The 14,415-nt window shown below is 50.0% G+C and overlaps 1 protein-coding gene and 1 long non-coding RNA gene across 2 annotated transcripts in view; one reads left to right on the top strand and one right to left on the bottom strand.

The window, feature by feature from the left end:
- The window catches only part of LOC107526122 (uncharacterized), a 32,050-nt gene extending 22,461 nt beyond the window's left edge, over positions 1-9,589 (bottom strand). Inside the window, exon 1 of the long non-coding RNA XR_001602123.2 lies at positions 9,415-9,589. This is a non-coding gene — a long non-coding RNA (uncharacterized LOC107526122). The remainder of the gene's footprint in view (positions 1-9,414) is intronic.
- A 233-nt stretch (positions 9,590-9,822) lies between these two features.
- TSPYL5 (TSPY like 5) lies at positions 9,823-12,195 on the top strand. The gene has a single exon (XM_016198513.2). It carries the CDS (start codon positions 9,874-9,876, stop codon positions 11,107-11,109), a length of 1,236 nt encoding a protein of 411 aa, XP_016053999.2. The 5' UTR covers positions 9,823-9,873; the 3' UTR covers positions 11,110-12,195.
- Positions 12,196-14,415: the final 2,220 nt, after the last annotated feature.

The following is a 14,415-nucleotide window of genomic DNA, read 5'->3' as shown; positions in this document are numbered from 1 at the left end:
TACTCAGTAAATGCCTCTTGAGTGAATGAACAAAGGTTTTAAAATTATGCATAGGTCCGTAACTGCATCATATCAACTTCCAACCATACTCCCTAAAAGATTTCGGAATCACTATAAATGATATTGGGAAGGTCATCTGGCTTCTCCCCTCCACTGGAATGCTGGAACCCTACAAACTAAGAGCTAGTATCCGTGGTTAGTCCTTGTGTTATGGTTCAGTCATTTTGAGAGTTCTCCAAAGTGCAATCATTGCCAATTAGAAACTTTCCCCAACCAAGACCCAAAAAAAGTCATTTACCCTTTCAGGTTTCCTGTGTATGCAGGACACCTGAAATCTCAACCAAACTAAGTGTTACCTCGAGGGCTATTTCTTATTTTAGTCACCTGCTTTACTTATAAAACAACAAGCCTGCATTTTAAGGCCCTCAAAGTCTGGCCCCAAGTGGGCAGGAGGAGCCCACTTGTCTCTAGCACAGCAGGATTCACCTAGCATCACAGGCCACGGGACTAGGATTAGGTGGGAGGGCCTGGAAGGATCTAGAAAAGCTCTGCCCTGCAATGTTGTGCTTTGCTTAGAAAACCTGCATTCAGGCATCTCTTCATGATGGCTTAATTTGCGGTATTTTTAATCCAGGAGATTAAATCAAGCTACCCATTAAGAAGGTAATCCATGCATTTGGTTTCCATTAAAAGGGAGAGAAATGGGTGTTTTTTCTGTCTTCCTTTTGCCCTAATTTCCCCTTCCCTTAAACTTCCTCTCCTCTGCTTGGTGACGTCATTGCAGCTTTGGGGCTCTGGCCGTGGGTGTGGGTGCGAGCGGCGCCCTCTGCAGCCGTTGCTTATTCACTCGTGAATCATCGGCCTGGGCCTGTGGGCTGGGGGAGTGACATCACTGCAGCTCCTCCTGCTCCTCCCCGGCCTCTTCTTTGGTTCTCGGCATGTTCACAACAGGCCTGTTCCGCCGAGTCTGCCCAGCAGCCCGGGAACTCACTAAGCTTCCCAAACAGGGTGATCCAGGCAGGGAGCCTGGGGCTCTCACCAGGGCTGACCTCCTTCACCCTGCCCACCATGAGGCCATTATGGATTCAAATGGCTAGGAGGTGACCACACCGATGTGACACAGTGAAGGCCACCAGATGTCCAGGAGTCAAGCTTCCCAGCTCTGTTCAACCTCTGCGCCGTGGGGTCAATTTTTATAAACTATCGTTTTTGTAGGCATGCTCTTAATTCAACTGTTGTGCAAACTATGGGCCTGTTTCTCGGCAATTAAAATTCAGAGCCTTTCGAACAACCATAATCCCTGGTTTGATCTTTTCCTCTCCCTTTCTATTTTTTTCTCTCTTCTTGAACTGCTTCCCCACCTCACTCCTAACTTAACAGTTTCCAGCTGTGTATCATTTGGCTCTGTTTCCACCCAGGCTTTTTCTGTAATATGCAGCTGGGCCCCTGCCAGGTCCCAGATGTGCTATTTACTTATGCTGAAGCATCTGGGCCTCGACACAGCCCTGTCACTGCAACGTGGCAAACCCACAGAAAACCCAACTGGCAGCCAGCTAGGCGCTGCACCATCCTGACAAGCCAGGGAGTCATTTCAAAGGAGTACAAGGCAGGCTAAAAAGGAAGGGGCCTGAGGGTGCAGGGAACCTGGGGGGAGCAGAAGTCCACAGCCTCTGGGGCCGAGGCTTTTAGATGAGCCTGGTTAACACTGGGATGAGGGTTGGGGTCCTTTCCAAGCAAGTGATGCTGCTGCAAAACCAGAACAACGCAGCCTCCCTCGTGTGAACTGGAGGTGAGGTTACCCAGTGAACTGATGGGCTGTGAGCACCAGAGACAGGAGCCCTGGGTCAGGGACACAGAGCTATCGGGGAGGGGCACTGGACTGGGGGCCAAAAGTCCTGGTCCCAGCTTTTGACTGGCTCTCTCTGTGACCTTAGGCAAGCCTTTCATCAGGGCTTCTACTTCCTTTCCCATGAAATTGGAAGATTGGGCTAAACTGTGGGATTTCAAGCTTTTGTTCTAAAAATTCACATAAATCTTAAGCAGAAGCCTTTTATGTATGTGCTTTCACTACTCCTGTGAAAGGAAGTGGTACAGCAACAGTGTTTGTTAAAAAGCCTTACTGGCCCGGCTGGCGTGGCTCATGGTTGGGCATCGACCTAGGATCCAGGAGGTCATGGTTCGATTCCCCGTCAGGGCACAGGCCCGGGTTGTGGGCTCGATCCCCACAGGGGGCGTGCAGGAGACAGGCGATCAATGACTCTTTCTCATCATTGATGTTTTTCTCTCTCTCTCTCCCTCTCCCTTCCTCTCTCTGAAATCAATAAAAACAATGAAAAAATATTTTTTTTATAAAAAGCCTCACTGGCAGCCATTCCAGAGCACACCGGATCCCAAAGAGTTGAAAGGGAGGGAGGGGCCTCAGGGGTGTGCCTGTCCAACATCCATCCACCCTCACCTCAAGAGCCACGGGCTCAACCACATGGCCACCCTTTTGGTGGCACAGAGAACAAACCTCCGCCTTTGACACCCTCTCTTCTTTGTTCCTCCCTGGAACTGTCCCTTTAACTTCCTCCCACCCCCCTCCTCCCTCCTCCCTCTTATCTCCTTAGCTTCCTGCAGGGATGGCCAGTCATTCGGTTCCATCTTCTCTGAACGGGTCGTGCAGAGTAAGAGGGAGGCAGAACCATTTATAACCTCAGGTGAAACAAATACTTAGCAGACAAATCTTCCAGATCACTAAAATGGAGCCTCCCTTAGCAGATTTTGCATATTAGTATAGCAAAAGGAACTCATCTCTCTTCTTCCTTTTTGCGTCTCATTACTGAAAGCCCCATTTCTTATCCCAGCCTTAGCTTATGTGACAAGCCCCAGGAACGAGGCTAAGGGCTGTAAGAGTGTGTGTCCCTCTGTCTGGCCCTTTCTGAGATAACTTTATGGATCCTCAAGGCTCCTTGGAACACTGCTCAAGGTGCAACCATCACCCCATCCCTGGGTCCTCAGAGAAGAGTATGCTTCTCCACCTGGATTAGAATCCTGGGGAGTCTTTGGACTAGACAGACTTTTGCAGATGCGCCCACTCTTTCTCACCTGCTGCTCTGAGGGAGGTCCACATCCATCTAGGGTCCCACTAGTTGGGAATGAGTCATAACTTTGAAGAACAATTCAGAATTCCTAGGACCACATAGCTATCTTCAGGAGGCACAACTTTCTAACGGTACAGTGGTGGACACTTTGAGCACATGAATGAAGGCAAAGCTTCAGACCTCAGAACTTCCCTCATACACGTAACTCCTGTACATAGACCCAGGAGTCCAGCCTGTCTAGAGATGAGCGCTGTGCCACTAATGGAGGTCCCAAATCAACTTGTCTCTGTGGATAAAGTATTACTTTTCCTCTTATCTTCAACGAATGGCATAGCACCATGCTTAAAGCTGTTATAGATTATTATTTCCAAATATTTGCCACCCTACTTGGCGACAGATTACTGTCCTCTGGCTACAGGCATGCCAGGCTTAGTCGCTGATTTGCGTTGGCCAATGAAATGTGAGCAGAAGGGATGTGTGTCATGTCCAAGATATTCTGAAAGCCTTATGCAAGGTCTCCCCATATTGCTTTTCCTCTCTTCTAACGAAAGGCCGTATCAGAGGGAGGTTCCCCACACAGGGGCAGCTTCTTCAGCCGGGGTCTCAGAATGGTGAGGATGTGGAGAGGCGCAGACCCGCCGTGCACACGCCGGGATGTGGATGGAGCGCGAGCAAGGGATGTGCCTCTGCTGCCGTGAGCCTCAGTCTGCTCGAGCTGTTTCTTACGGGTTACGAGCCAGACAGACCTAGCTGGGAATTTTAGCTGTATAACCTCAGACAGGTTAGTTCACCTCTCTCAGCCTCAGCCTGCTCATCTCGGAAATGCTGATAACAGCACGACTGGGTTGTTGAGAGGGTTAAATAAGAAAATGCAAGTAAACGGCTTAGCACAGTACCAGGTACTTAGAAAACTCATTAAATGTTACCTATTATTATTATAAAATAGACTTATGGCACAGGAATAAAAAGATGGGTGTATATGAAAGAAATGAGGAATTATGGAGCATGACAATTAATTATAAACCTTCTAGCACATCTCTCAGAAACAACACCCAGTAGTTTACGGTACTACAGCAGGCAGAACAATGGCCCCTAAAGATGTCCAAACTGTAATTCTCAGAACCTGTCAATAAGTTACCTTATGAGGCAAGAGTGACTTTGCAAGTGTAATTAAGAATTTAGAGATGGGCACTTATCCGTGATAATCTGGGCAGGCTCGGTGTAATCATTAGGGGCCAGCCATATAGATGAAGGGGAGAGGCTGGAGAGGTCGTGAGAGATGTGCGCAGTGAGTGATACACAACTGCTGGCTGGGTGAGCAAGGGATGTGCACAGCCTCCAGACGGCAGAGAAACCACTGCACTGGATTCTCCTCCAGGGCCTCCGTCAGGAACACAGACCTGCCGGCACCTGGATTTCAGTCCAGTGTGACCATCTGCAACTTTTGACCTCTAGGACTGAAAAATAATAAATTTATGTTGTGTTAAGCCACTAATTTGTTACCAGCAGCAATAGGCAACTAATTCAGGTACAATTCCTTTATCTTTTATTTCAGCATGGCTGCTGCTCGTCGACAGGCAGGCTGGTTTTCCTGAGCTCACAATAATGTAGTTCTGGGTGGGATTTCTTTAGATCTCAATGCAGGCGGACTCGTAAGTCAGGCTCCTGCCTGTGGCCACTCTTTCTAGTCAACTTCCTCCCTCATCACACGATTCCACCCTATCCCACCCCATGTACAGTAATCTCAAAATCGTAAAAGAAATTTTCTATTTTAATTTTAAAGGGACATGTTACTTTGTTGACTGTGTGTAGTTTCTGGGTGGCTTGTGATATTTCCCAGGCATTGCTGAATGAGAAAAGTAAGGCCAGAAGGAGAGGCCCTGAGACACGCCTGCATGATGCCAGCATGATCCTTAGCATGACTTTTTCCGGGATTCTCTTCTAGCAAATGAGTCCTTTCATCATGAAGACAATGGCATATAAACTCTCTTGATGATGAGAGAATTAATTTACTAGAGTAATACATGAGGCATATGGTAGCAATTTTTTTAAACCTCACTGGTTGCTGAAATCTTGTTCGATTATAAACTGGGAAAACTGATGGTGGTTGTTTGCTTCTCTTAGGTATTTTTGTTTTACTTTTGAATTGGCCTGAGGACTGGAAGAGGAGAGGCAGGAGGAATATTTGCCATCTTCTTCCCAGAAGCACTTCTGTTTCATCTCAGCCTCCCTGTGTGGTGGTGGGCAGGCTGCCTGGGTACCACAGTGGCCTCTCCTACGCCTGTTAACCTTCTGCAAGAGCCCGCTCGGTGTATGCTCTCATCTCCCACTGCAGTGCTTGGCTCCTCCACGGCTCCTGCTGGGGGTGGAGGTGTGGATGGGCTTGCAGTTAAGAGGACATGTCACATAAGGAGCGAAATCTCTGGCCTCTCCAACTATAGGTCATATAGGTCACATGTCTGCCACAGAATGGTAAACATTCTTTCTTTCTAAATAACATAATAAATCCATGTTCAGACTGCTACTTGTTTTGTTTCCCGTTGGCTCCCAACTCACAGATCCCATCCTGGGAGTAGCTACCTTTCCAGAACCCTCCTCAACCATGACACACTCATCAGCTTTACTTCTTTTTCTATGAAAACAGGGCTGCAGCATGGCAGACGTACCCTCTATAAGTCCTGGTGCCAGAAAATAAATCTTTTATCTTTCTATATACTTGACTTTATATGTCTAAGTCTCCCCCCATCATCTTAGAGCTCTCAGCTGTAAGGATCCCCAAGCCTCCAAACTCTTCCTCTGATACTTGGTCCCTGAGAGGCGGAGTCTGGTTACTCTCGGTGACCAGCATCTCCCTCTCAGAGTGTGTGTAAAATCTAAGCACACGCAGTATGGTCATTCTTCCCATGTTAGATTTTTACTATCACATTTTGGTCCAGATTCTTCAGTGGGAAACTTACTGCCACATAATTCGCTCTTACTCATTATTTTCTCTAAATATGGTTATACTCATTTTTAGCTGGATAGTGTATGAATTAGTCCTGAATTATACCCAAGACCAGATGGAGTTGGCTTTTTCAGAGGAAGACAAAGCTTTTGGTTTTCTTGTCTTAGGAAAAATGCCAGCGTGAGGAATTACCTGGCTGGCGTCCTAATTGTCTTAATGTGTGAATCAGAGGGGCCATATGGCCCACCTGATCAGTTATGTGGGTATTGATTAAAAAGGGGAGAAAAAAATAATCCAGAGAGGAAGTTAGTCACTCAAGTCTACCATTTATGTCAGAAGTGTGTTCATCACTCAGTAAAGAGCTGCAGATGCGGCTGCTGGGGACAGCCGGCAGCACGGATGGGTCTCTGCTGGTCTTAAACAGCCTTCATATTATAGAGAGAGAAATATTTTTGGAGTCTACTTTACACATGTTAAGGAATCAGAGGTAGCATAAAGTCCTACATATGAAAAGATTAAACCAGTTAAAAATAGACATCATCATTTTGAAATCTAAAATGAAAAGAGATAAAAATCTTGCTTGATAAAAATATCATCCCTTGCCCTAGCCAGTTTGGCTCAGTGGCTGAAGTGCTGGCCTGGGGACTGAAGGGTACCAGGCTGGATTCCAGCCAAGGGCAGGTACCTCGGTCACAGGCTCAATCCTGGGCCTCGGTTGGGGTACGTGTAGGAGGCAACCAATCTATGTGTCTCTCTCACATCGATGTTCTTCTCTCTCTCTCTCTCTCTCTCCCTCTCTCTCCCCCTCCCTCCCTTCTACTTTCTCTGAAAAGCAATGGAAAAAATATCCTCAGGTAGGAGTCTGCCTGGTGTTAAGGCAGGAAGGCAGGTGAGGATTTGATAGCAACTCTGAAATAGCTGTTACTCAAGATGGCACAATTAAGGGATGATGTATGTATTTTTTACCCTCACCCAAGGATATTTTTTCCATTGCTAGATACTTTGAAGGATAAAAAAGACAGTCTCTACCCTTACATAGTTCACTATCTAATTTAGAACCCAAGCTATAGGCCCAGGTAAAGTTAAATATTCATAGTTCAGAAGAAAACTAACAGCTCACTTCAGCAACACAGACCAGTCTCTTAAATACAGAAGCCACGGGGGCTGGGTGACCCGGACCAGAGGAGGCTTTTTATATAAGGTGCTAGTCTCTTATTTATTTTCCCTCACTTGCGGCTTATCTCTTTGGCTTGATAAAAGAGGCTCAAGGCAGATTGTATAATAAACATCGTTCTGCAGTGGCCCAGCCTATGCTAATCCTGCAGTGGCTTAGCCCTGGGTGAGCGTTAAGTGACGCAGATGCTGACGTTGGATTAAGGTTCTGGACAGCAGAGGTTGGTCAAGCTGTGAGTGCTCTGAGAAGTGGGCCAACCCATCAATTTTTTTCAGTTTGTAGAAGGATGTGACCATTTCAGTTGACATTTTAAATATTTTCTGAGATTTACAGAGTTTCAGACTATGGTTATTTAGCTTCAGAGGCAATTTTGTACAAACACTGGCAAAAAACTGCATGTCTAATTGCCAAATGGATATTATAGTTAACGAATCCCCCGTGAGATCAAGGACAGAGCTGCTTAGTATGGTTTGGGATGATCATGGAAGGTCTTGGAAAGGAGTGACTATGAAAGGGCCTTCAAAAGGAATTTAGGGTAATCCTTGGATTAATCCCCTTTAAGTCAAATATTAATTCCTCTAATTCAATATATTTTTTTAATTTATCACTTTAGATTTTCACCTAACAACTGTCCCTGAATAGTGCCCATAACAAAAGATAACTTTTTGGCTAAATTATGAGTTTAATAGGCTTATGGTGTTGATCTGAGTATATAACTTTCATCTATAACATGGCTGCTGTGGGGAAAAAAGGAGCACTCCGACTTTCAGACAGGCAATCTATAAACCCCTTTTGGAAATTCTTCGATTGGTTCTTTCACTCAACAATTATTCAATGAGTGCTCTTCATGTATCAGACACTGCTGTAGGCACATAGGAATGACACCCACAACGATCCCTGCCCTCATGGAGCTGACCGTCTAGAGAGGAGGGGCAGTTAATAAACATAATTGGTATAGTGTGTTGGAAGTTGATAACTGCTATGAAAAAAGAAAAATTGGAGCAGGGTAAGAGGGATGGGGATGGGTGGTCATTTTAAATAGGATTGTCGTTGAGAAGGTGGCATGTAAGCAAAGTGTGAAGGTAGCCAGTCAAGATGACTGACTATATCTGGGGAGCATTTAAGGCAAAAGATGAGCCAGTGCAAAGGAGGCAGGCGCTTGCTAGTGAGTTTGAGAGGGGGTGGGGTGGGAGAGGTCAGAGAGGTAGGTTGGGGATTGGCGGGGGCGAACTTGCTACATCATGTAGAGCTTTGCAGGCTATGGGACAGCCTTTGAGAAGGTTAGAGGTCACTTGTATTGGCCTGCCTTAAAGTGAGGCCTGCCCGTATCAAAATAATTCCTTTTCCCTGTCTACATCCACTTTAATGTGCCTACAAACCACCTGAGACCTTGTTAGTATCTAAATCCTGATTTAGTAGGTCTAGGTGGGCCTGAGATTCTGCATTTCAAACAAGCTTCCCGGTGACCCCAGGCGCTGGTTCGCTGTCACACCTGATAAGGAGAGTAAGAGGTGTCAGGCTCCCGGGGGCCTTGCGGCTCCTCTCTCCGCGGGGCGGTTTCACGGGACTTCTGGTTCCCCTCCGAGCCAAAGGACACCTGCAAAGGTTCTCATTCACACTTTCCTCTAGGCCACGTTCCCACCACGGGCCTCACCGTCTCCAGGTCCCATCAGAGGGCTAGTGAGCGCCTGGTCCACGGTTGCCCCTGGCAACAGGAGCCAGGCCGTCGGGCCGTTTCCACGCGGGGCCGAAGGGGTTTCTGGGGCCTGCTCCCTGCAACGACGGAGGCTCTTCTCCGGAGCCGCAGCCTGGGAAACCCCGCTCTGCTCCCTGGGTGATAATTCGACTCTGGCCACACTCCTGCGGGCTCCACTCGGGGTCCCACGCGCCGCCGCCGCAGAGCCGAGCGGGCGGGGGGCGGGGGGCTGTGAACACAGAGCGCAGCTACGGGCCGGCCGTCGGTCGCGCTGGCCTTGCGCTGGCTCCCGCCGCCGTCTGGGTTCTCCCGGGACCGCCCCCGGGCGCCGCTGAGCCTGCTCTCACCTGGGGGGTGGGCTCGCTAACAGCGCCCCATCTGCTGGCATAACGCACCCAGAGCGCTTAGCGGGAGCCTCCCTCGCGACCCCCAATTTCCAGCTGCGGCTGGGTCTGCAGCTACCGTCTGCATCCAGCGCGCGTGGACGCGCTCGCGGCCGGGCGTCCCGTGCACTCACCTTCCCTCGCCCCGGAGGTTTCCAGGGTGCGACCGGGGCCGCTAGCAGTGCCATCGCGACAGTCCCGGGGACAAAGGGGGCGCTGCAGGTGCTTGGTGCAGAGGGTGGGCAAAGGGGCCGACATGATGGCGCCCCCGGGCTGTGCGCGGCGTGCGCAGAGACTGTCCCACCAGCCCCGAGACCCGGGGAACCGCCCCCCGCCGCCCCCGCCCCCACCCCCCAAAGCCAGCGCGGAGCGAGCGAGGGCGAGGCGGGGGAAGGGGCGTCCGGGGGGAGGGTCGCTCCTGCGCAGCTGCGGCGCTGGAGCCAATCACGGGGCGCGCCCGGCCCTCGCGCGACCGCGCGGCGTACAGCCGTGACGTCCGCGGTTGCCATGGAGAGACCCCTCGCTTGGGACCGTGAGCTGGCGCCGGAGGCACCGAGGCCGGAGCGTGGCTTGGAGGCCAGTCAGCTGCCACCATGAGCGGCCGAAGCCGGGGCCGGAAGTCCTCCCGCGCCAAAGGCCGGGGCAAGGGCCGCGCCAAGGCCCGAGGCCGCGCCGCTCCCGACCGCGCCCCGCACGCCCCGGACCCTCCGCAGCGCCAGAGGCTCGGGGAGGAGGCCCTGGCGGCACAGGTGCGGGCGGGCGCGGGGTGGGGGGGCCCGGACCCCGCCGCGCCCGCGGCCCCCGCGGCCCCCGCGCCGGGGCTGGGGGAGGAGGCCGCCTGCCGCCTCCCGCTGGACTGCGGCCTCGCGCTGCGAGCGGCGGGCGAGCGCGGGCAGGCGGCCGCCAGGCTCGGCCTGGGGAGGGCCTCGGCCCTCGCCGAGCGCCTGGCGACGGACACCGTCTTCGTCGGCACGGTGGGCACCGTGGGCAGGCCGAGAAATGGCCCCCGCGTTCGAAACCTGCGTGGGCACGCGGGGAAGAAGGCCCCAGCGGGGAAGGGGCCTCAGGCCGTGGCCGGAGCGAAGCCCAAGAAAGGGGCGGCCGGGGAGGGTGCGGCGGCCCCCGCGGTGGAGGAGAAGGCGGAGAGCGAGGCCGGGCCCGCGTCCGCGGCGACGGCGGGCAGCATGGACACGCTGGAGACCGTGCAGCTGAAGCTGGAGACCATGAACGCGCAGGCGGACCGGGCCTACCTGCGCCTCTCGCGCAAGTTCGGGCAGCTGCGCCTGCACCACCTGGAGCGCAGGAACCTGCTCATCCAGAGCATCCCCGGCTTCTGGGGGCAGGCTTTCCAGAACCACCCGCAGCTGTCGTCCTTTCTCAACAGCCAAGACAAAGAAGTGCTCGGCTACCTGAACAGCTTGGAGGTGGAAGAGCTTGGCCTCGCCAGACTGGGCTACAAAATCAAGTTCTACTTCGCGCTCAACCCCTATTTCCAAAACAAGGTTCTCATCAAGGAATATGGGTGTGGCCCCTCGGGTCAGGTGGTGTCTCGCTCTACTCCAATCCAGTGGCTCCCAGGGCAGGATCTCCAGTTCCTCAGCCAGGGGAACCCAGACAACAGCCCGAGCTTCTTTGGGTGGTTCTCAAACCACATTTCTATTGAGTCCGACAAGATTGTTGAGATTATTAATGAGGAACTGTGGCCCAATCCCCTGCAGTACTACCTTATGAGTGAAGGGGCCCGTGCAGAGAAAGGAAAGGAAGGCAAGCAAGGCCCAGCAAGGCAGCCAGTGCAGACCCCTGAGCCTGGGGTAAACAAATCCCAGTAACCTTGCACAGGTCTGCTGGACCTGCTGGACCATGTGTGTTTGGCTGGCTGCCTTCCCTTTGCCTTGGCCTCTGTGCACTCTTCCCTTTGAACTTTGGTTACAAGAATATGGCACTTAGGATCATGTTCTTTTGCCTCCCCATGGCCTTGCTTTTTCACATTAGTGTCACAGGTTATGTGATCCTGCTCCTACCCTTTATATGTTAAGCACACATGCTTCATATGTGTGCTGCCCTATCTACAAGCCCGCACCTTGTTCTTGGCTCGGGCCTTTCCCACCTCTTCAACATGGACGGTCATGAGTCATTGTCCAAGAGGGTCAGTGCTTCCTTAAGCTCTGCCCCTTCAGAGCCGGTGACTTCGGTGGGCTTTGCGTTCCTGCTGGCCATGCATGCTGTCTATGGCAAGATTTCCTGTTGCCACTGCAAAATGAAGCTAATGCACATGGTACTGACCATCAGCCAGAACTGATTGTTCAGTAGCCCTGGGGTTACTAGCCAAGGCACCACCTACAGGATCTCTGGCTTTGGACAATCGTCCATGCTCTCCTGCTGGATGTGCAGCACACTGGCGCTTGACTGCTGGGCCTGGATGAGGCGAAGAATGAGAAGCAGTATGCCGTGTGTTCTATACCATCATGTGTCTCCTGCCTCTGGGCCCTTCCACTGGTGAACCTTCATCAAGCTCTACGCCTGCCTCATTCCTTTCAGGCCATGGAATTTTGTCTAGGTTGTTATCAGCCCCAACCGACTTCCTGTTCAACAAGGACCTCAAGAACTGCCTGTGGACCCAGGCCCCTTGCCAGTGCATGAGACACACACCTACCTTCCCCAACCTTCCAAGAATCCTGTTGGCTGTCAGACTGATGGGTGGGCTGGTATGTGTGGACATGTGCTCACTGTCCTTATGCTGTGGCTCCAAATGAGGGTGGAGACTAATAGAATGCAGTGTGCTGTAGTGGGGTTGCTGGGGAAAAGGTAGTTCCGATGTGTGAACCTGTGTCTACTTCATTTCACACCTCCGTATTTCCTGACTTGCTCTTCCTTCTTTGTTTCTACCTTCGAATTCCCATAGGAGTAGGCTTAAGTCTTTAGTATAGGGGAATCCCAAGGCTCTCTTCTGGGGGCCTGGGGACAGGGATGGGCAGAATCTGTTCTGGATCTCCAAGACTCATTTCCACAGGGTGTAAAAGCTGAGCTGGGCCCTCCCTGCCCAGGCTTCTCTGTGTTCTCTCCCCTTCTCATCCTTGGGGGTCGGGAAGTAGGACTGTAGCTATACTTGCCCTCCCTACAGCTTCCCTTTCTGTATGGAAGACCTCATTCTGAGGGCTCTGAGGGCTCTGAGGGCTCTGGAGGCCTTGACTTAAAGAGTTGTAGAGAGGGTGCGCTACACAGGGGAGTTGGAGCAAAAATATAGTATGGGAATAAGTCTAGTATGGAGTGGGCCTGGAAAAGCAGATAGAAATGGCTTAAGAAAGCTCAGGGAGAATATGCCTGTCTCTCAGTGATGGAGGGGACACAGGGGGACCTTCCCAAGGGTGGAGATGGGAGAATTAAAGGGGTTGCTGGGAAATACAGGGTAACAGGATGTATCCACCAAAGGAGAGGGTATGTCCAAATTTTTGTCTAGGTGGGGATATGCTCCAAGTTTTGTCCAATCTCCGTTTCATCATTACTGTGTTTTATGAATAAGAGAAAACAGAAGCAGAAAGGTGTTACTTTGGATGCTTTTTTGTTCTCGGTGTAGCCTTATATATGGGGAAGATTAATGCTATATGCCGTTTATTTTGCCTCAAAGTAAAATCTTACCATGGTCCTGATTTTTGCCTAATGGGAAAATAGAGCTGTATAGGTCTGCTTTTTATTTCTTTTAAACTTTTTGCTCTTTATTATGGACACTTTCAGATATGCACAGAAGTTAAGAGGATAGTCCATGGACCCTGTGTACCTATCACCTGGCTACATCAGTTATTAACTTATGATCAATCTGGTTTCATTCTCTCTCTCTCTTTCTGCCTGTATTTATCGGAAGTCCAAGGTACTGTGCCAATTCAACTGTGACTACTTTGGGAGACTGGGACTCTCTTTTGGTGGTGATAGCGCTGGGGTACATTGTTATTGCATCAGGTTTGCTTTTTGTACTTAATTTTAACTAATGAAGTTCCAGAGATGGACCTTAGAATTACAGGTCTTCAGAATTAACAAGAAGTCTCAAAGAGAGATGAAGGGGATGTTCCCTTTCCCCTGCATCCACCAAAGGAGGGAGGGACTGTTCTGTTCTAAACTGTTCCAAAGACTGATAGGATGTGGTGCTTACTTGAGACCCTTCACCAGAATATTAGTCTTTCTTTCCTGTATAAGATGGAGACTTCTGTAACTGTTAGAATTGTTATCAGCTTGTCCTGGTCTCATAACTCCAGTTTTGGAAGTATAATTTGGAAATTGTTGCTCTGTTCTGTGAAAATAACCTCCCAAAACTAATCAGTAACTGGTTTTCTTACTTGCTAATTTGACACCTGGTAATAATGCATTTATTTCTTTGTTCCCAGACAGTATAAATAGTTGTAAACTTGCGTGCATGAAGGAAAAATAAAAGCCTGTATCTGTTATATTTTTTATTTTCAAAAAGACTCAAAGACTGAGTAGTTGAGGGGATGAGTGATTCCTAAGCCTCAGGCCCTTGTGTGACTAGCTAGCTACATAACAATATACAAAGTTCTGATTCCCACGCTCTTACCAGAGATTGAGATTCCCTGATTCTGGCAAGAAGCCAGGTAGTCTTGTTTTCCACAAGCTTTCTGGGTGATTCTAGTGGAAATCCATGCTTCTCAAATTTTTTAGCTTATCTGAATTGTGTGGGGAGTCCTGTTAAAATCCTATTAAAATACTGAATTTTGATTCAGTAGTCTAGATTGGAATCCGAGATTCTGCATTTCTAACAAACTTCCGGTGATGCCAGTGCTGGTGGTTTGTGAACTGTGTGGGAGAGAAGGTGACCTCCAAGGCCCTTTCAGACTAGACTAATAGTGCTCAACCTTGGTTGCACGTTAGAATTATCTGGGAAGCTTAAAGAAATACACAACTGGAGTTCCACTCCAATACCAACTAAATCAGAATTGAGGGGTGCGGAGGGGAAGGTTGGTCCCAGTATAGGTATTTTTAAAACATCCCAGTTGATTCTGACATCTAACTAGAGTTGAGAACGAGGGTCTCTGATGCTGTTCCTAACAGATCATTATGAAGATCATTTTCCTTTCATCAGGAGAAGCAGCATCAGACAACCAAAGGCCACGTACAGCTGTCCAGCA

The sequence above is a fragment of the Miniopterus natalensis genome, chromosome 16 (assembly GCF_054644295.1).
Source record: "Miniopterus natalensis isolate mMinNat1 chromosome 16, mMinNat1.hap1, whole genome shotgun sequence".
Classification (NCBI taxonomy): domain Eukaryota; kingdom Metazoa; phylum Chordata; class Mammalia; order Chiroptera; family Miniopteridae; genus Miniopterus; species Miniopterus natalensis.
This window is presented reverse-complemented; position numbering and strand designations above follow the sequence as displayed.